This window comes from Corvus hawaiiensis, chromosome 18 (genome assembly GCF_020740725.1).
Source record: "Corvus hawaiiensis isolate bCorHaw1 chromosome 18, bCorHaw1.pri.cur, whole genome shotgun sequence".
NCBI classification, from domain to species: domain Eukaryota; kingdom Metazoa; phylum Chordata; class Aves; order Passeriformes; family Corvidae; genus Corvus; species Corvus hawaiiensis.
Genome location: NC_063230.1, coordinates 5,967,508 through 5,989,898, shown reverse-complemented (window position 1 = coordinate 5,989,898; position 22,391 = coordinate 5,967,508). Strand labels below are relative to the sequence as shown.

At 49.9% G+C, this 22,391-nt stretch overlaps 1 protein-coding gene across 1 annotated transcript; it reads left to right on the top strand.

Moving 5' to 3' along the window:
• Positions 1-217: 217 nt before the first annotated feature.
• On the top strand, positions 218-21,032 carry LRRC75B (leucine rich repeat containing 75B). Its single transcript, XM_048323169.1, has 4 exons — positions 218-540; positions 5,579-5,707; positions 8,583-8,695; positions 19,402-21,032. Exons 1-4 carry the CDS (start codon positions 283-285, stop codon positions 19,922-19,924), a joined length of 1,023 nt encoding a protein of 340 aa, XP_048179126.1. The 5' UTR covers positions 218-282; the 3' UTR covers positions 19,925-21,032.
• The last annotated feature ends 1,359 nt before the right edge of the window (positions 21,033-22,391 follow it).

Sequence of the window (22,391 nt, the reverse complement as noted above, 5' to 3'; positions counted from 1 at the left end):
CGTCTCTCTTTGTCTTCCCCACCGAGCATCTCCCGGCAGAACAAACCCAGGAGGAGAAGGCGCCTCGGGGACAGAGGCAGCGGGACTGCCCGGCCGCCGGGGAGGCGGGTGCCGAGCACGGAGCCCCGGAATACCAGACCCCCGGGGCGTTGCTCCTGCGGGAACGTCGGGAGCGGGGGGAGCCGGGGCGGGGCCGGCCGGGCGGGGCAGCCCGCACCCCCCGCCTTCCCCGGCGCCTCCCCCGGCCCACAGCCCGGCGCCCGCCCGGTCCGGAGCGCGGCCATGGGCTCCCGGCTGAGCCGGCAGAGCAGCCTGGAGGAGGAGAGTGGCGAGGAGCCCTGCCTCGGCAGGCTGGAGAGCGGCCGGGGAGACTTCCACCTCTCCTCCCTGCTCCTGCACCCGCAGAAGCTGCCCGGGGTGCTGCGGAAAGCCTCGCCTGCGCCCTATGTGCGGCGGGTGGGGTGGCTGCGGGAGATCCAGGCCACCATCCGGGAGCACAAGCGGGAGCGCGCCGTGCACATCCTCCGGCTGCTTAGGAAGGTACCTGCTGCGGGGATGCGGGCCCGGGGCAACGGGGCGGACCGGGCCGGGGCGGGGCGGGGCAGGGCAGGGCAGGGCAGGGACAAAGGGCCGTGCGGGGCCGGGGGCTGCAGCCCTCGCCCGGCGCTCTGGCGCAGGGAGCCGCGGTGTAGGGGTTTGCAGTCCTCCTTGGCGGGGCTCTTTGTGCTGCCTTTCTCCGCTCCGTGCCCCTGTCCTTTCCCCGCTCGGTCCCCACCACGCCAGGCGACATCAGCCACCTCCCCGACGCCCAGCCTGGGCGAGGGGCACCTGGCTCGACTGCCGGGGGCAGAGAGAGGGGCTGGGAGGGTGCTGTGAGGAGGGCTGTGCTGCACGCAGGAAAAGGGGGGTCCGAGCTTGGGCTGTGCTCATCCACACCCCTTCATGCCAGTCCCTGGGTGTGCTCAGGATTGATGCCCCCCAGAAAAAAGCCACTGCCACCCCACTGCCACCACATCCCATTATGCCCACTCAGCCAGACTGGCTGAGATACGTCTGGGAAAACCCAGAATGGTTTTGGAGGGCACCTCTGGGACAATCAAGGTTGAGAGGAGAGGGTAAAGGGGTCAGTGTATCAGTGGGAGCATGTTTCTGTCTGCCGCCATTCAGGAACAGAAAAGCCAGTGTGCAGACAGTGCGGTGCCAAACTGATGCTGAGGACAGAGCCCTGCTGCTGGAACAGAGCCATCTCCTCCATCGCTCACTGCTACCATCACTTTCCAGCCAAACTCAGCTGCCCCAAACTGCAGGCAACTCTGTGATTGGTAGCACAAGGGACAAAATCCACCTCTGATGTGGACATAAAGCACCACCAGTTTGTAGCTTATCATGTTGCTTCATTAGATAACAATCTACTTCATCTCGGGAACATACATTATTTCTTGCCTTAGTAGCAAGTAACCTTTGGGTGTGAGTACAGTGGAGCAGGGACTGGCTCACTGGATGCTTGTTCACCCACACTACCAGCTGCAGGGAGCTGCATGAACAGCCCTGTCTGCTCTGCATGTCCAGGGTTTTACAACACATTCGAATGATGCCTTAGGTTTTAACTTTTATATTTTTCAAATCCTGTACTGCTTGGTGTGTAGCTCTGGGGTCTCTTGTGGCCTGTTAGCTGCTGTTCTCTCATGCTGGTTAGCCTTTCCAAGCTTGCTCTCCAAGGACACACAGATTATCCTAGGCCCAAAATCTGTAAACTAACACCTGAAGAGGAGCATAAACCTGGGGTAGTTACATCATTAACTGGGGTTGTAATTGGAGAATTGATCCTGATATGCAAATAGACCAAACTTATAAAAGTGTGAAGAACTAGTGACTCGGGTCCATCTTGGGAGTAGCCTCTGGACTCCCCAGGGTGTACATTTGAAGGCCCTTCAAATAAATACCTACCTTTATTCCCTTACTCTTGTCTAGCCTCTGTTTTTAGGTGGCCACTTCAGGTGTCACGAGAGTGGTGGTCACTGCCCTGGATTACCAGCAAGTTGCACACTCACAAGTAAGAATTTATAGGACCAAAAATTACATCTCTGCTTTTCCTGTCCACTACTTTAGCATTCACTTGAAGATTGTTACCAGCACCACACTCTTCTTGCCACATGTGTAGACAGATAAACTCAAAGCAGAGAACCTCTATGTGTGCACCAGTATGGCAGAAAAGGGTTGAATAAGATTTCAAAGGCAGTTTTGGAGAGGTGCTATTGCAAGAAGCTTGTGAAGAAAGAGAGGGAACCACTCACTTCATGGACGTGGCGATGTAACATGAACAGACTTTACTAGGGTGTGCCAGAGGCCAGAATTACAGAATGTCATTTTCTATAGTGCTCAGCACCTCTCCTGGAGACAGAAGCACTGAAACCCTCCACAGACCCTGGAGATCTCCAGAAGGTCCATCTGTGAACAGACAGGGTTTGAGTACTAAGTCACAGGGCCATATGGAATGGAGGGTCACTTCTAAGCTGCTTTCAGGATCAGTTAAACACTTGGCTTCCCCACATCTGCGCTTGAGAATTACCATGTCCTGAACGTTCACATTTTGCCTGCTGCCTTTCCAGTTCCCCATGTTACTCCTGGTCCCCATCTCTGCCTGTCCATGTTGAAACAGTGACTGTCTATCCATCTGCTCACAACAGAACAGTGGGACATGCATCCTGTAATCACAACATCTTCTGCCAAGCAAGATGGGAACCCATCCAGCAACACCCAAAAGCCTCTGGTTCACTGAGTGTTCAGAGGTTTCAGAGACAGAGGGTTACACCACTAAGTACCACATCCCCAACTGTCACCCAGTCTGGGGTCGTACAATCACCACCAGTTCTCCTCACATGTCCAATGTCAGCTTCAGATCAGCCTTTTTTCTAATTTACAAATTTTCCTCACTCCACAACTAAATTCACTCCTTAGCTTGGTCCCCAGCATGTCCCTCCTTACCTTGGCAGTATCACACTCTTAGGAGTCACGGATTAATGTGTCCCAGTGAGGGTCTGTTTGTTACCTGTAAAAAGACAGATACCTTGTTCACTCTAGTGGACAGGGAGAATATTTAACACCACACCTCGTCACTGTGCCTTGGGCCAGTGTGCAAACACCCGAGAGAAGGCAGAGAAATGGTGGGACTGCAATTGCAGCCTCCTCAGGAGAGCAGACAGCGCAGCCAGGACTGGAGGACACGGGATCCCATGTACACCTCGTGCTGCTCCCAGCACACACACTGCTTGCCCAGCCCTGCAGGTGTACCCTACTGATGTATCTGCCAGTGGTTTTTCACCTGTGGTCTGCAGACTTCAAAAGGCTGCAGACTATTCCTAGGATATTCAGAGGGTATGATAATGTAAAGCAAGCAAGCCAGGCAGAAGCAGATCCACTAACAGAGATGTGAGATCCCAGCATTTTAGAAGACTGCATGGATAACAACTGCAAACCTCAGGTGCACACATGCTTTGTACATGAACACTTGGACATGAGCCCTAGAAATGCCCACCAGCAGAAGCCAGATCAGCTTTCCTGCTGATCTAGGTGGGCATCACTCAGCTGAAGCCCAGGGAGACAGCAGACTTACACCAGCAAAAAGTCTGGTGTAATCTGTTTTCCCTGTGCTGAGACAATGGCAAAGTGTCATTTTTAAGACAACAACACTAAGCCAACTGAACTGGCAAGAGTTACAATATTCTGCTGTCTGCAGCCACCCTCTAGGTGGTACAAAATTTTTCAAGAAATGAGAGAGAGGGAGGGACATAGGGAAATAAGTAAGATGAACTGGAAAATGCCTCTGGGCTAAGAATTTATGGAATATCAATGTGAAGTGAATATTTACAGCTATATTACTTACAGAACCCTCGCAGGCAGGATTTATAATGGGAATGCAGATTCATCTTAATGGTATAGCTCCAACTGGGGGAGTTTAATTACTGCTCTGACATCTACTGCTGCATGCCCAGCCATGGCATCCTCACGGCAGCCTTCTTCATCTGTGCACATTACAGTTGACGTAGGAGGCTCCATTTCCCTGAAGCCTTATGGTTAAGGGAGACACTGGCATGATGCCTTGGTAGGCTCCTGGCCCATATCCAGCTGTGGCTGTCTGTCCTTCAGGACTGATCCACTGCTTGGGTTCCGTGGTTACTTATGGGTGTCATTTGTGTACCCAGAGTGATGGGGCTGTAAAGTATTTAATTTATTCTCCCTTTCTGTCTCTGTAGCCAGGGTCTCTTTGGGATTGTGCTTTCTGCTCAATCCAGCTTATCCAGAGCAGGATACAGCACTGGCTTTGATTGGTGCTTAGAGTTAAGATCCCAAACCTCTGCCAGCTACGGCTCTATCCCTGTTGGTGATGTATGTGCATGCATCCAGCTTTTTTTCCCCCTGTCACTCCACTTTTTTTTTTTAGCTCTCAGTCACTGGGTGGTGCCTAAAGCACACGCTCAGTAGAGCAGTGTGAACATATGGGGCACCCATTTGCTTATTCATTTCTCCTGTCAGCCGCATACAGAATGGGGAAAAGACTTGTTTCCTCCCTCAGCTGAGCCCTCCTTATTGACTGAATCAAACCCAGCACTATCCCTACTAGGGAGTTTTTCTGTTCTACATTTCTACTCTTAGGGTATTTTTTTTTGCCCATGTGGTACTTTCATGTGAATATGTGATCTCTCTTTCCCACATTTTTTTTATTTTGTTTGTTTTCCACAGCTCTGTGGTACCTCCTGATTGTAATAACTGTGTCAATATATTAGCTCTTTGCTTTCCTCTTACCAAGAAACAGCTTAGTTCTTTGCAGTATCATTCATCTGGCCCTGGGGAGGCTTTTTGTTCCCAAAGATGCTGAGGTCTCCTCCAAAGGTGCCCCATCCCCTGGTCCACACGGATAAATTGCATGGACCACAGATGTTCCCCTAATGTTCCCGTGGAAGACAGGAAGAGGAGTTCCTCTGACTGTGGTGTAAAGCCACCTCTAAATTTACCATTACGCCCCATACTGCCAGTGCTTAGTGCTTACTGAGAAATTCACAGCACAGCTAAACTCATGCAGATGGACAGGACTTCTGCTCAGCCAGCCACCACCAGGGTGTATGGCAGCATCTAAATACCTGAGAAAGGTCTGATTCTTCCAGAAAAGCTGAGATTGGCGAAGCAGCTTTAGAGCCAGCCTTTCTGCTTGGCTTCTTCAGCAGATTCACACATAGAGGCTGACAAAACTGTGTTTCTCTGAAGTTAATTCTCTCCAGGCTCCAGCCAGCCTGGAAATGATAATGATAGAATTATCACCTTCCTGTGGTAGGTGGAAATAAGGTGGTCAGCCCAAGGCTGACTAGCTCAAATTAACACCGCATCTCATTCAGCTCTCTGGCTGCCTGCACCCCCCAGCACAGTAATGCTGGGTCAGACACAGCTGCTTCACCTCTGCTGGATAATTTCCTGTACTGGGCATCCAGCTGGCATCTCATCAGATTTACTTTCTGGGTTCAGAACATCCCATGGATATAGCTCTGAGGAAGCCTGTGTATCTGACTGTCCATTTTTGTTGTAGGACCTAGGACTGGAAGGAACATTTCTCAATGAAGTGCTCTACAAAAATGCAACTTTCCTCAACTTGGTGGATCCCATCTCCCATGACCTGCTGATGAGCCTTGCTAGAGATCTGCAGTGTCCCAAAAAGGTGAATTCTCCCTCAATTCAGTGAACACTTTGTGGCACAGCACTGATGCAGAGAGCCCTACTGGGGCAGCTGGTGCTGAGTGGTGCCCTGCAATCAATCCTCCAGAGCCAGGCAGTGTGTGCCCTGGGAGTGGCAGCATATGGGTTGGGGGGCATATTTCTGTAAAAATCAGTTAAAACTATCTCAGAACATGAATGCAGCTGAAGGAGGGGGTGGTTATGTGCACAGAAATTAGGAAATGACTTTTTGTGCCCATAGTAAACTCAGTGACAGGGCAGAGAGCCATAATCACTGGTATCAGAGGGGTTCAAAGCAACTAGAGCTCATGGGAGGCTCTTGGAGATCTCTGCAGGAAAACCACTTCTCTCCTCCTGGGCCCTTTGCCATATGTAACTACCCCAACCCAGCATTTTTTCCCCCCATAAACTCTCAGATTTCCCCAGATGGATGGTGCTGTAGGAATATATTGCCATTTGGGGTTCAAGAAGTAAATGTGTTACATGCACAGGATCCCCGCATGCTTCAGCACTTTCCTTCAGAGGATGAGGAGAGCAGAGACAGAAAGGCAGGGCTGAGGACAGACAAACATCACAGATGTCCCAGTCCCACTGCAACACCAGCATCTATTTCTGTTACCCTTTGCCACCACAGGCACTTGGATTTGCAATGTATCCCTTTGCTCATTAGGCTTGGCAGGTGTCATGTTTGCTTTACAAGGAGAGGAATAGAGTGAATTGCTTTATTCAAAGAGAGATATTAAGTACACACAGCTCAGAGCAAGCAGCAGTGCCCCAGAGAATACAGCGAATGCCTGGTGTAGATTAGTGGCATTTCTAACCTTGTTCTGCCCTCTCCTGAGGCTCACTGATAACAATTAACCAGTCATGTCTCAATAGACAAACTACATTTAGCCAAAGTTTAATCATTATTATTGGGCTGCAGCGCAGCCTGAAAAAAAAAATCTTTCCAAGTGTAATATCTGTGTAATTCATATAAGGAAGGGGTGGGTTGTAGCAGTAGTATCTCTTTAACCACACTTCACTTGACCTCATCTCCAGCTGTGCTACCAGATCATCTCCAAGCCTGTGCTGTGCAGTCCCCCTCAGGGCAGGCAGCAGGAGGGGATCTTATCCTAATCCAGTACCCATGTGTTTGGCAGATAACACATTGCCATTTTTATACACCTGCTTATACCCCCACTCTAGTTTCATGCCTTATGGATGCACTGACACACATACCATTACATAAGAAATTATTTTCCCCATTCCTAAGGAAGATGTTGAGCACCTGAGCTGCCCTTCCAAGACAACAGAAGTTTAGTTAAGTGGCTGTAGAATTCAGTACCTACAGCACACGCACCCTTCCCAGAACAATGCCAGACCACGTCCCCTCTCCGACCCTGGCTGAGCATCTGGTGGGTGTAACTGCATTACAGGCAAGCAGGCTGAGTGCAATTCCCAGTCTGTCAGTGGAAATTAAATCAGTGAGGACACAGGAAAGAACAGGAGGGTAACTCTCAGCTGTGAGCCAACAATCGCTCGCAGAGCTTTGTGCCAGCTGCTGTACTGGAGCCTGGTGTGCACGTGCACCCACTTGGAGAGGTTTGCTGTGGTAGGTGACAGCAGAGTGCCAGCTGCAGCTCTGCCAGCACAGGAGTAGTCTAGAACAAGGCACCTAAGCTAAAGGCATGGGCCAGTCCCTGTGGGGTACCTAGGGAAGCTGGGATGGGGATCAGGGAATGCTCAGCTGAGCATAAGGCTGGGATCCCCCTCCCCTTGGCACAGGAGAACTGCCACATGCTGGCAGTGCATCCCTGGAGAGTTCAGCTGATTCAGGGACTGCTGAGGAAAGTCACAGTGCAGCTGTTGGCCCCCAGTGCAGCGCTTTAACTACTCACAGTAAGGAATAAATCAGTGCATTCCCTGACAGCTTTACTGGGTGTTTACCTATCAATTCCCTAAATGCACATGTTGCACCATGGCTGGACGTCTGAGGGATGGGAATGCAAGTGTCTGTCAGCAATTGGAAAATACAATAGACAAGGCAGAAGTCCCAGCCTTCAGGAGCTGCCATTTGCCATTCTGTTTCACCAGAGGAAGAGGTTCTGTTCCAAGTCATGGCACTAAAGAACAAAAAATAACCCAGGAAGGCAGCAACCATCTGGGTGCCTTCTTTTCCTGATGAGTTACTGCAGGGGCAGGAGGGAACTGCTGGCATTGGAAGCTCCCAAACTCAAACCTCCGGGAGCAGAGTGAACTACAAGGAAGTAAGATGGGCTATGGGGAAGTAGCCAGAGTTGCCTGTCATGACACCTCCCAACTAGAGCATAGGAGGTCGTGAAAGCACCTCAGGGATGGCGCAAGGGTGCCAATTACTGACCTTTCCACATGAGGGTAGCAGATAGTCGGTCCAGAGACAGAGTTTGGGGAAGCATGGCAACAAGGTAATTACTAGAAATCTAGTACTGTCCTGTAACACAAGGAGTTGGCAGCGTAGGGATCCCTGCAACAGAGCATTGTCAGCCACCCTGCTGCAGCCCTGGAAAATGAACCCCTCTTCTGAGTTTCACTTGCTCCTGGGTGGGATGTGAAATTGTAGCCCCACTCTGGGCAGGAACATGCTGGCTGGGCTGGGGTTCTTCCTGGTAGTACAGAACTCCAACTGCTCCTCCTCCACCCCAGGAGGAGTTGGCATGTAGCAGAGGCATCTCGGGCCTTCTCACCATTCCTCTTTCATTCTCTCTTCATCTCCTCCCTTATATATGTGCCCCTGTTCCACTATCATCTTCATTCCTTTCCCATCTTCCTCTGCCCTCCTCCTTTTCTCATGTTCTGCTATTGTGCAGGCAGAGTCTAAGCTGTCCCTTTGCTTTCAGGAATATGACCCCTGGAAATCCTCAGACAGGATCTGCAGGCAGCTGATTTACCACCTAACCCCGCACTCGAAATGGCACCGGCACGGGATGCCCCGCAGGAAGTCCCAAGTGTGGTAAGAACCTGGCAGGGCCCGTGTGGATGGGCACAGAGAGGGATCTGCCTGGGCAAACGGTGCTGCAACCAAGCACCATCCCAGTCTGCCACCACTACCCTCCTCAGAGAGAGGCAGAACTGAAAACAGTGCACAGCAGCTGCTGTTCAACTTCTCCCAAAACCCCAGCAGGGTCAGCCCCAACACCTCTCTCTGATCTGTTTTGCCATTTGCTCCTTTCTGTGTGGTGTTACAGTTCCTCACCCTCTCCAAAGCGCACTGAAATCAATCCCCCCGAGTGCACAGCACAGACAACCCTCCTGCAGGGCTTGCAGGGTGTTTGGCCCTGGGAGCATGGCCAGGGCTGGAAGCCTGCAAAAACACCCACGTGCCAAACTGAGCCGTTCCTGGCTCTGCATCACACCCTGTCCTTGTTTAAAGCTTCCCTGACAGTGGGAAAAGTGTCCCATTACGAGGCACTACCACCAGCTGATCACCCCATTCAGCAGGAACCACTCTGGGGTGGCTGGCAGAGAGGTAACCATCCTTCTTACCTCCCACTTCTCTGCCACCACCTGGAGAGGGCTCTGATGGTGCAGATGCACAGAGAACCCAGCTCAGACCATGCTGGCCACTGACAGCTACTGGATGGCAGCTGCTTTTCACTACTAGAAGCATATTCAGACATCCACACTTGTTCCCTCCTTGACACTTGCTGCCTTTTCTGTCCAGATAAAGAGCAATCCCCACTTCTTTTAAATCCACCCCTTCTCTCCTCCTTTTCTTGGAGCAAACCGTGTTCCTTTGACACAGATCACCACTGCTGAAGAAAAGACAGAGAAGTGACTAAGAAAAGAGCTCATGTCAGCCCCATTAGCTTCACAGGAATAAATGCAGGATTGGATATAAAGAAATGCAAAATCAGCAGCACTCTGAGAAAGGCCTTGGGCTTTTCTGATGCTTTTGGTCTTTGATGTGTGTGCCAGCAACTTAAAATTCCCCATGGGAATTGACATTTCCATCATACCTTTCATTCTGACTCAGAGGCAGGTTCCCAGTTCATCTTAAGGAATAAAATCCCTAATACCGTGATTTCCAGGCCATCTGCCTCTTGTACCCTTAGCCCCACTTTGCCACCGACCATAAGCACCCCAAATGCTGTCACCCCCAACACCCCACAGGGCAGGACTGTTTGTGCTGCTTTGCAGGTAGCAACCACAGCACCGAACAAGACAGGTTTCAGAGCTGAGCGACTCCTTTTCCAGACCCACTCAATGACATTTTCCCTATAGGATCCTGCAGAATACTGGAGATGCAGGATGTAGATGACAGTTCTGACCTCATTCCTGTCCCCTCCCAAGATAAGCTTAAAGATAAGAAGTTCAGGACTCCATATCCCTGCTTGCAGATAGAGCAAACCTCTTCTCCAGCTGGACTTCAGGATGGACAGTCAAACTGGAAGTGTTCCCTGTGATTGCACAGCCTGGGGACAGCAGAGGACTGCAAACTGCTGCAAACTCATCACTTAGTAACAACAGAGAGGAGGTTTATGGCCAGAGGAAGAGCTCTGGGTCCAATGAGCACCCCACACAGAGGGGCCAGGCCCCAAGTATTGGCCAGGTACAGAACATCTGTGAGCACAGGCAGGGAGAGGGCAACAAGGCAATGTGCAATGGAGGGAAATACAGGTCTAAAACGGGCAGCCCTGCCTGGCAACCACACCCAGTTACAATGTGTTACATAAGGCACAAATTAATTTTGATTAAATATTTAACAGCAGAGCTTCCTCTTCTAAGTGTGGGGATGAAATGGTTTGCAGTTTGCAGCAAAAGACGCCTGCAGAGTTGGCATCTGAGGCTGCTGCAAGAAAATGGGTGTTGTCAGTAGCAGGAAGGCAAGAAATAGCTGCTTCATTTGGAGATACCAAGGCCCAAGTTTGTTTGGGCAGGCTGTTTTTACATGATCCAAATTCTCTACTTCCCTCTGTCTGCTAGTGGGAGTATTTTACTATATGTCTCAAACCCTGGGCCCTTGGCTTGCATCCTGCCTGCTATTGAGGCCCTGTAAAGAGCATGGGTGTTGCAGCAATACTTTGAAGGAATTTCTAAAATCTAGTGGAGGTTAAAGACAGCAGGGAGGAATCTGTGCATGGAGACCACATTCAGGAACCAAATTCTCCTCTCACTTTTGCAGCCTCCTGGACTTTGGCATCTGTCTTTCATAGAGCTGATGCCGGACTCCCTTGTTCTCCTCTGAAATGCAGTTTCTACTTTCTGGCAGCATGTTAGATGGGTCCAGGAGATAATTAACAAGCCTAGCCATACAGAGAGCTTGGAGCATCTGCCAGGTTGCAATTACATTTGGGCTGTTATGGAGATGTGGTATGGGAGATGGAGAGGACCTGCAATACTGGGGTCAGATCATACACCAGGTGTTTGTCCCCATTGCCAAACCAGTGGGTCACAGACAAACAGTAGTTACATCCCCAGCTACTCTCAGTGGGACCCATATCCAGCAGGTACAAACCTGAGCCACGCATGAACTGGTAAAGCAAAAAGGTTAAGATACATTTCTTCAAGCACTGCTGTTTGAGTACACAGGCAGAGCCTGTACAGAAATGTGGAAGGAGAAAGCTCCTTGCAGGTCCGTGGACTCAATGCAACAGCAGCTGGAGGGAGCAGGAGAGATCTAGCCCAGGCTCTGTCTGGTTTCTGTGCTTGACTGAACTGCTGAAGGTGAAGCTGGGAGGCAGTTTTCCCTCTGCATCCATGCCTGTGGGCTCCTTAGAGTGGCTGTATGCCTTGTACAAGGAAGGGTTAGCAGTGTCCCAACTGTGCAGTCACCCAAAGAGACTATTTCGGCTGCCCAGGTGATACTCAGACAAGTTTGCCATGCTGAAAGGAAGGAGCTCAGTTCTCCTTTCCTGCAAAATCCTGTCTCAGGTTTGCAGCTAACAGCCTGCACCCCACTGGCACTGCCCTACTTGGGTTGGCTGCCTAACCAACGAGGAAGACAAGCTCTTGCAGATTTACTCTGGGGGTTTTAAAATTAAAAGCTCAAAAGCTGGAGGATAAGATTTCTGCAGCAGGGACTAGCATAACTACTGCACAATTTTCAGTCCTTCATATCCTAGAGGGAATTCTGTTTTAGCACCATTTTACAGTTGTATAGATCACTCCCACTTAACGAGCAGAATACATCCTAGAGTGTTGTATAACTGCAGCTTCGCTTTCTCATTAAATTGATGTTTAGTGTGTAAAGAGTAATGGATTAAGAAATGCTCCTTTATACAGACACAGACCTTTTAGGCTATCAGTGCTACTTCTCTGGCATTTTGACAGATGCAGAACTTTTAGATATTATTAATTCTTGTTTTCAGGGGCCTCCTGCCACGCTGAATTCAAGAAAACTGTCACCATCTGTTGCCAGAACAGGGTGGGACCCAGAGGGTGTATTATTTTTTGAGAGCCAGACACACTGGGCTGCAGTTCAGAGTGGAGAGGGGGAAGGGTATCAGGTGAAGACAGCCTTTGTCTGGAGAACTGGATCACAGTCTGGTACTGTGATCAGGAAGCTGTGGATTGCAACTGAACTGTCTTGGCAAGGCCGTGTCAGGGAACCTTAATGTATCTTCCACTTGCATCATCCCCAGAGCCGGCAATTTCAGTGTAACTACTTCCTTTCCTGTGTGCAAAGGATCAAACCTGAATCCACAAAGCAGGCAGGCAGTAAACACAGCTTTAAATTGTGACAACCCCCAGATTTTTCACACAGTGGCTGGTTCTGGAAGAGCAAAGGTAGTTGTGTGTATGGAATTAACTCCCAAACCACATGCATATGGCCTTTCCTTTTCACAAATCTCACCACAGCTTTGCTTTGCTCATCTGAGTGAATTTCATCATGGCTAATCCAAAGTGGGTGGAGAGCAGAGTATCCCTTGTGGGCTTATTGCTCCCTTTCTGTTATTGATGTGCATTGGCCAGACATTGCGGCATTAGGTGCACTTTTAAAATGCAGTGAAAGCACTTGTGTCTAGAGGACTTCAAGGAAACAGCTCTAAAGGGCTTCAGATCTTTTTTTTTTTTCCTTGAAAACATCACTCAGGGCTGTGGCTGACAGTTCTGGCAGATGAGATCCCAGCCTTCACATGGCATGAGGTGAATATTAATTACAGCTTCATGTCACCCTTATGCAACAGGGTAAATAGGCACCATCATTCCTGCTTTAGTGAGAGGAAGCCAAGTCAGTTAACTAAAGCCACATGGTAATAGTCACATGAGAGTACAGGAACTGCCCCACACAATGTTTCCAAGAAGCTGGTGCTCACAGAGATGTCAGATGGACAGACATGAGCTGGTGGATGAGTTGTGGACAGATACAGGAATTGTATCCTCATCTTACAGTGCAGAGCATCCCAAACACTACCCTGAGGAGGGTTCCCAGCAGCATCAAGAGGCCCATACGTTGGGAAAGGCTGTCAGAAGCGGCAGAAAGGGTCACCCAGCAGCTTGACACTGCCCTGTCAGAGTCAGGATTAAAAAGGCCAGGGCTGTCAGGCAGAAGTAGGACACTTGGATGGAGAGACAATGAGCGAAATAACTGAGGCTGGGTGGCAGGTGGTAGTTAAAAGCAATCAGCAGAGACCTTGTACCTTTGTGACTCTTACTCATTTGAAGGTCTGACAAGGACATAGGTCAATACATGATATTTACAGTAAGGAAGCAGCATTATTCCCTGCTTTGCTAAGATAGGCCTAAATAATGAAGGGAAACAACCGAAGGCCTTGGACAGATCAAGTGGCAGGAGGAGGAAGGCCAAGGGTTCACAGCTCTCTTGAACACACCTTCAAGGACAAAATGAAGATGACAGCAGAGGCAGGAGGAGAGAGCCATTCAGCTGCATCAACACTACAGATTTGCATGTCCCACCCCAGCTGCAGAGGGAGTAGGATAGGAGAAAGGCTACCTTTGCCTTGTCTCCACAGCTGGTCAAAAGAGCTTGGGCACAAGGATGGAGATGTGACCAAGGGACTTCTCATGGAAGTGATCTATTTGTGCACTGCCTCCATCTTCGCAGCCGGGCCAGCCCCAGCCTCAGATCAGCTGGGGTTGGGTTAGTCCAGGTCAGTACTTTTGAGGCTTGTCTTTCCATTTTCATGTTGCATTAGAGGCAGCTAAAGTCAGCCCTGCACAGCAGCACCCTGTGCCACTGGGAAGCGAAGCAAGCAGATTATGCTAAGTAGGCAATTTAAAAGCTCAGAATCCATCCCCTAAATCACTGCTCAAAGCAGGGAAGCCATCCAGACATGCCTGAGGTTCTGTGCAAGAAAGAGCAGCTGAGAGATACCTGACTCATGGCTAATTAGCCACTACTGGCAGTGCCTGTTAATGACAGAGGAGATATGCAGTAATGGGAATTTCTGGCATCAAGTTTTATATTTGGAGACAAATTTAATATAAAAATAAAAGACAGAGGGGTAGAAAGCTGGTAATTCTCCAGAGAAATAGGCATGGAGTGGTGAGCACCCCTCATTAGCAAAATTCTCTCTCACTGTCTCCTCCCAGCCTCTCTCCATAGCATGGAGATGAGGAAATGAGTTGGGACTCCAGGAAATATTCTTGGGCTGAATGAGCTCCTCCAAACCCCACAAAACTAACAAGAGGTCAGACACCACTGTGACTGCTACAAGTCCCAACAGGGCAACAGTCAGGAGCCATTACACCCCTTCCTTCCAGCCACCAAAGAATTTAGCTGATGAGCAAGAAATAGATGGGATCCAGTGCTAATAAAAAAAAAAAAAAAAAGTGCTGAGCCTGCAACTTCATGGACTTGAAGAAGGACCTGGAAGATGGCCTAAGGGTTAGTTCCCTTGGGACAGGTCCTGGAGACAAACAACTAGCAATTAATTTCAGGTCTCCTAATTGTTCCATCCCAAGACAGCTCTGAATTTGCTTGTGCTAGCTGAGTTCCCAGGAGGCAGGAACAGTGGCTGAGTGTTATGGAAAGAGGAAGATTTTTATCCCAAAATAAAGCCTGGGGAGGCACAAGATGGTTTCACCTCTTTCCTAGCCTGCATATCTCACTGAGAGGGTTTTGATTCCGGACACCCACAGGTCCTTCAGGCCCCTGCTCTGTCTGGACTGATCCCGGGTGGATCTTCCACAGCCGGGCTCAAAGTGCAGTCTAGAGACTGCTGGTAATGCCTGCTGAAGAGTAGAGCTGGCACTCAGGGAAGGGATAATTGGCAGCGAGGGTGAAAGGAAGACTGCTTGCTTGTCCATGGGAGAAAGGCCAGACCCCAAGAAGTCAGTTGGGAACAATGCAAAGTAAAACCTTTCACATGACAAACAGGGAGATGCACCTCAAAGAGCTCCCATCTCTCAGCAGGGCTGGACAACAGTTGCAAGCAGAGTGCTGATCCCTTATAAACAGGACTCTGGGCCAGCACCATTCCTCACAGGATGCTGCATCCCCAGGCAGGCAGTAGGGGACGGGCTGCTGATTGCCCTCTTTTCTTGCTCAAAGTTTCCAAGAATTTCTCGCTTGCAGCCATTTCTCCAGCATCTGAGGGAGCGGGGCATTGTTTCCTCTCCAAGTTTGCTACAGATAATACAAACACAGTCTGCTGCCCTGCATCCAGGGTCCAGATCCCTGTTAGATGCAAATCCTCTCAATTACAAATGTGCCCCGAGCACCAGTTGCAGAAGCATTAGGTTAATCCAGCCCCCACCCCCCCCCCCCCGTGCTCTGCAGCTTCGGTCCACAAGTCCCACGGGCATCAAGAGCCATGTTGCTAAGTAGCTGTTTTGTCTCACACAGAGGGAAAAAAAAGACTTCTGCAGCTGAAGCAATCTTAAAGCCTATTTCACGTGCAGAAATTAGGGGATAATAGATGACCCATTTCCCTGGAAATAAACCTAGTATTTTCTCAGCTGCTGCACAAGGGACTGAGAGCTTGGTGCCCTGTGTATCATGCCCCTCTCCCCCCAAGAAATAGAGCTTAACAGAGCTCAAAAAAATACCTAGTGTCAGATAATTCAGAGTAAAGCATCTACCCACATCTCCCTGACCCCTTTTTGACAGCAGACACATTCACCTCTAAAGCAATATAAAAAGAGTGGGCAGCTTTTCTATGCCCTGCCCTAGATGGGATTTAGCTGTGCCTCTTGGAGCTGCACAGAGAGGCAAGGAGGAGGCTGCCAGGGTTCACAGCATGCGTGGGGTGTTGTATCTCATGCTTCAGCACTTACCAGAGAGCTGAGGGCCTGGCTGCAGCATAGGGCTGTGTCCACCAGGATGAGGCTCCTACAGACACATCCCTAATCCCTACAAGAGGCATTTTTATAGGCAAGAGAACAACTTAAACCCGGGAGGAGCCCACAGTCCTGAGACAGGAGGCCCAGAGTCGCCCTGGCAGGTACAGCAATGAGGGCAAAAGGAAGCAGCAAAAAACACAGGAAAGGAAAGAAAAACAAGCCAGCAGAGAAGGGAGGGCGGGCTCTGGCACAGGACAGGAGGGTTTAAGCACATTCAGCCAGGAGCAGTCCAGTCTGGAGAATCATGGAAAATTATAGTAAGATAATTTGTCTGCTTGATTAAAGCCTCCTTGGGGTATTGGCTCGTTGCTGAGGAGAGCAGCAGAAGGTACCTGCTCTGGTGAGAGCACGATCCGTGACTTATTACTGCAGTCTCCACGTAGCAGTCACAGGAGGGGAGGCTTAACGGGCAGGGACAGACGAGCACATTGCTTTTGTCTTTCAGACATTTCCCTTCAGTCATCACTGTCTGCACTCGGAGCCAAGTAGTTCCAAAGGGGACCCCAAGAGCCTTTCAAACTTGCCCCCTGTTAAGAAAGCTGCTGCTGCAGACGCGACAGGAAAAACGGCACCTGAATGCTGAGGGCCGGCAGCGGGAGCGGTGCCGGCTCAGACGTGCCCTCCAGTGGTCCCCACTCCAGCCTGGTTCCCATCCCCACTCCAAACTAGGCTTGTGCCCTGGAGCTTTATAAAAAGGAAGGTCTGAGGAGGCTTTGCACAGACCGAGACAGGGCTTGGGGCTGGGGAAGGTGCCCCTATGCTCATATCTCCTTTCTATGTCCCCCACCCACCCAGGATCTGCCGCAGCTTGACAGCACTGGGGAAGAGAATTTCCAGGAGCCACAGGCTGTGTTTATACAAAACAGGCACTGAAGTAGTTACAGGCTTCTTTCTATGCTTACATATCCTGTATTCCCCACGCTTCCAAGAAAGACTTATTCTAAACCCATACAGGCCAGAGCAGGCTTCTGTATCTCTTGTACCAGCCTCTTGTGGATACAGGGGACAGTTACCCTGTGCACTCAGGTTCACACTCGATTTCATTTCTGCATGTTTCACCTGACCCATATGAATGCACACCTTCACTGTGTATTGGATGCTCTGTTCTGCTAGAACAAGTACTCCAGATCAAACACCCAGATAAAATACCTAGCACGGCTAAAAGGATAACTTTCGTTGTGCTACGGGAAACCTGAGACTTTTCCAGCTTCGAGGCTGGTCCCTGATAGATTTCATACAAGATGAACCGTCTTTTGTGGTAGACTGTCCTACACCATCGCCAGTGATTGGTGACAAGCTATACCAAAAGACACGTATTGTTTTTCAAGAGAGTTGAAGAAATATAGGTCCCAGAGAGCCTGGGCGGATCTCAAGCATCCCTTGGATTAGCAGGAAAAGGGAGATTTGCCCAGTGCTACCCAGAGCACAGCATGCACAGTTCACAACTGCTGCTACAGCAGGTGAAAGAACTGTAGCAACTACACTGTTGCTACAAGCAGTGTGGTGGATTAATGCTTCACAATCCCATCTCTGGGGCCCAGATAGTGGACAGGTATCAAGAACCATCTTCAAGGCTCTTTGGCAACCTCCCTCACGTGCTTTTAAACCAATTATAATTCACCAGTACATCAGTCTCTGCCGTTTGACAGTACAGATGAGCACTGCTCCCCTTGCCCCTCCTGTGATCCACTGAGGTTAGTGTGGGTCATCTGATGTGTAAATACTTAGTAAGTAATACATTTTACTTACAATACTTTAGGTCTGACTAGAAGTTAATTCATGCTGTTATTACTTCTCTGCCATGTCCAAATACATGCTTGCAGATACAGTTTCAGCCTTGCACAGTGAATTCCCATAGGAAATACAAGGACACACAGAAGTAGCCTAAGCAAAGTACTGCTAAACCCAGAGCAGGAATTTGTGGGCATAAGAATTGATTGGGCAGGCCGTGAGATCTTTCTGCCTCATGGTTCTACAAGGAAGTGCAGCTACAGGTTTGTGCCAGTGTTGAATGTGTCCAGAAAGGGCTGTTGCCTGCACTGGTGCACATTTACTCCCTTGTGTCAATACATGCTTATAGAGGATTATTAAGGGCTGAGATTTCCAGGATGCCATGAACTGCATATGTAAAGCAAAGCTACAGAAGCAGTGTCACATCCTCTGCACAGCTCCAGCAGAGCCTGGCAATTCTGAGGCTTGTAGGGACATTCTCACCTGCCATGGGAGCTCCTGCGGTGCTGCAGCCTCCTCCGAGGAAATTGCATGTCCCCATGTACCCATTGCTTTCAGGGACTGGCTGTGCCACAGGTGTGCAGGACACTACAGAGAGCCAGATAGGAAGAGTGGGGACCTTCAAAGGTTAATGCTTAACCCACCCTGATCCTCCCAAACTCAATAAGGCACTTACAAGACCCCCTGAGTACACGACTGGGGGGTCCTACAAGGGCCCCCATGTCCTTAAGGCAACATGTGCCTGAAAGAGCAGCAAGATTAACATAATTTACACTAAGGGATTTGGTTCTCCTATATTACACCAACACACATTTCGACACAATTTTGCAATATATCCCCCAGCAGCCCCTGTAGCCCCATAGTTCCCACTTCTCACAGCACTCTTACAAACCCACAGTCCATCATTAAGCTCCACACCCCACTCCTTTTGCATACCCAGCAGCCTCACAACACAGCTTTCCTACCTCCTCCCCGTTCCCCTGGCCAGGCAGACAATAAAAGAAATTGCTAAAGCGCTCTCTTAGCACCCTTATGCCCTCCCCACCTTCTCACAGCTGCAGCAGATCCCAGATGATCTGCTGACCACAGAGACCCAAATAGGCAGCCACTGGTGCTGCTTACTGACTAAGTGCTGCTTGTGAAGACTTTTAAAGGGACATGCAGTAAATCCATTCCTGGAGTGCAGTTTGCCGATCTATTGTTTTCCTGATAAAACATCAATTTCTCAGATGTTTAACACTGCTCTCCTCTGCAGCACAGACCTTGGCATTCACCTGGAGAGGCGGCTCACAAACACCTCCCACACAGTGTAAACCAGTGCTCTTGGAAAGTTTGCTTGCCTTGGTTATTTTTGCTTTCTATGCATGAGCGCCTGTACAGGCACATACAGACAAATCCTGTGACATCTGCTAGTGGGAGACACTTCAGCGGCCTGTGTTTAGCCAGTTCTGGCAAAGTTTATGTGTAGGTGCTGAGAATACACAGCAAAGCCCCAGGACAGTCTGCCCTGAGTTATGGTGTAAATGCTTGTTTCCCCAGTGAGCTCTATTAACCCTTTGCTTAACGTTCTAGCCCATGTTGTTAATGAGTTCTCCCTGTCCCAAGTGCTCTCTCACTTGGGTGAGATGGGTGGGAGTGCTCCCCTTAATGATTTCTCTGCCTCCCTTTCTCCACCATTAGCCTGAAGACCAGCCTGCAGAAGAAGGTGAGCCAGGACTCCATGGATTTGTCAGGGATCCCCCTGACCATGCGGGATGTCCACCGCATGGCCTACTACCTGCAGAACAACGGGGACCACCTCACCTCGGTGGACCTGAGCTTCACGGAGCTGAACGATGACATGGTGCGCCTGCTGCTGCCCTTCCTCTGGGCGCTGCCCAAGCTCACCCACCTGTCCCTCAACGGCAACCGGCTGACGCGGGCAACCATGAAGGAGCTGACTGACACTATGAAGGACATGAATAAGTTCCCTTGCCTGGCCTGGGTTGACCTCGGCAACAACGTGGACGTCTCCTCCATGCCGCAGCCGCTGCTCGTGGGCCTGCGCAAGCGCCTCAGCCAGCAGACCACGCTGCCGACCATCTATGAGGCGCTTGACTGCGACTCTGAGATCGCCGGCGGGCACGAGGGCAGCCAGCCAGAGGATGAAGCAGCCGGAAGCACCCCGCCACGTGCTTTTTCTCAGCAGGGCTGTGAGAGGTGACTGAACAACGGGCCAGCGCTGGCACACTGAAGCCACCCCAAGGAGAAGTTTTGAGTACAAACATCAAGCAGAGGGCCAGCTTGACTGGCTTCCCTTGGCTCTTTTCTCTCGCCTTCCCTGACGTCTCCCCCCCACCTGCTGTGAGACAAAAGCCTGTTGTCCCCCCACAGCGTGCTCCGCTCCCTCCCCTCACTGCCAAACCCATTGCCCATGTTCCAGAGCGGAACCAGTGACTTACAGTGAACCTGGTCCCCAGGCAGGGTCTCACTGGAAGACTGGAAAAGACCTGTCGGAGTCAAGAATATCCTCCAGTAGCCATTGGGTTGAGGGAAAGGAATTGGGGGGAACCTAAAACAGAAACAGGCTTGTAGTTTACTTCCTTTCTTCCTTTTCCTATGCACCTTGGAAACCTTGGGACCTGCAGCTTTGAGTGTGAAAGGAGGTACCCCAAGAGCCTAGTGCTGTGGAGCTTAGTGGAAGGGCTCAGAGGCCAGAGCTGGAGCCCAGCAGTGTGTCTCCCTCTTGTGTCTGGCTCCTTTTGTTTTGTTTTTTTCCTATTGTGTGTTTTGTATGAACGTCTGAACAAAGGGACCTGGTCAGAGACCATTGGATCACATAGGCTGGGGCGGACACATGGCTTGGAACTGCAGCATCAGGATATTTGCTGTGTGACTGGGGTGAGAGGGAGGGGAAGGAGGTATGTGTTGGTGGGAGCATGGGGGATGGGATGAGTTGGGATGGGATGGGAGGAGGGGGGAGGAGAGGGAAGGGGAACGGTCTTGTGGATAAGTAGGATTGGTTTCAAAAACTGTGCTTTCATACTAAAATTGCAAGTTCCAAATGAAATTGAGGAAAAGCTGACAGCTCAGCACCTGACTGTGACACTAGAGGAGCAAGCAGTGAATGTACCAGAGGTGGGCACTTCCCAATCGGAAGCGCAAAGCTTTGGCTCCTTGTGGCACATTGCACACCTCCTAATACAGACACAACGTGAGCAGCTGCATCGCCATTTCCAGTGCTGTCCAAAAACCAAGCCACTGATGCAGAATTTCCAGTGTTTTCCACATTGCTCATGCTCTATGTAAACATAATAAAGAGTTCTCTTGGACATGCGCGTGAAGCACTTCAGAGTCTGAGTATCTGGGCTGTTCGCAAATCTTGGAATATGGACCAGAGCCCTCATGCAGTGCCTGAGGGAGAGGATCAGGTACCATTCACATTGGTCAGTGTGGTTCGTTCCTTTCAGGAAAGAGAAACATGGGTTTCATGGGAAATCATTTGTGGTAGGCTGCCATCCTTCGTGTTGCAAGGGGCTGATAGAAATAAACTGATGAGATTTAGCTGATAAGTCCTCTCAATTATCTGTCCCCACAGGAATTCAGAGTAGATGAGTTTTTGAAAGGGTTAAAAGTTAAAGAAATGAGAGATATTTAAAAAAACCCATAGAGATCCTCACCCTTCTAAATTAATGGTAACTTTGCCTTCCTCTGCTAACTGCCTCTGTGAGTCTCAGAGCAACACATACAAGCAACTCTCATATATGGAAACAACCCAAATCCACATAGAATAGATACACCTTTCATGCTTTTTACTAATTTTACAAGACATTGCAAGAAGTAAATTTGTGATATTTTTCAAGCAATCTGTTCCATTTGGACCAAGAATGTGAGGACACTGGAAGGTATTGGTGTCTCTGATCAACCACCAAAAGCCTCAAACCAGTTCCCTGAGGAAGAAAGGTGGGATTAGTCACTGTGCTAAGCATTACAACCTGACACTGCAAATGCTGGACCCAGTCCTAGCTGCACTCCAGTCACAGGTGCAGGATCTCATAACCTTGTTAACCTGCACAAAGGTCACCACCTGCTCTCTTCTCACAACTCATTTTTCCCTTCTCAGTGTAGTATCTTAAAGAGTCATAAAATCATTTCAGTTGGAAAAGATCTTTGAGGTCATCAAGTCCAAACATTAACCCAGCACTGCTAAGCCCACCACTAAACCATGTCCCTGAGTGCCACATCTACACCTCTTTTACATAATTCCAGGGATGGTGACTCAACCACTGCCCTGGGCATCCTGTTCAGTGCTTGACAACCCAGTCCTGCTGACCACACTATGGCATACACAAGCCAGGATGCCACTGGCCTTTTCCACTGAGCAGCTTTCCAGCTGCTCTTCCCCAAGCCTGGAGTGCTGCTTGGGGTAGTCGTTACCCAGGTGCAGAACCTGGCACATGGCCTTGTTGAACCTCACACAATTGTCCTTCACCCATCAATCCAGCCTGTCCAAACCCTTCTGCAGATTCTTCCTACCCTCCAACAGATCAACATTCCCACCCAACTTGGTGTCATCTGTGATTTTAACTGAGGATGCCCTCGATCCCCTCATCCAGATAATCAATAAAGACATTAAACAGAACTGGCCTCAATGCTGAGCCCTGGGGAACCCCACTAGTGACCAGCCCCAG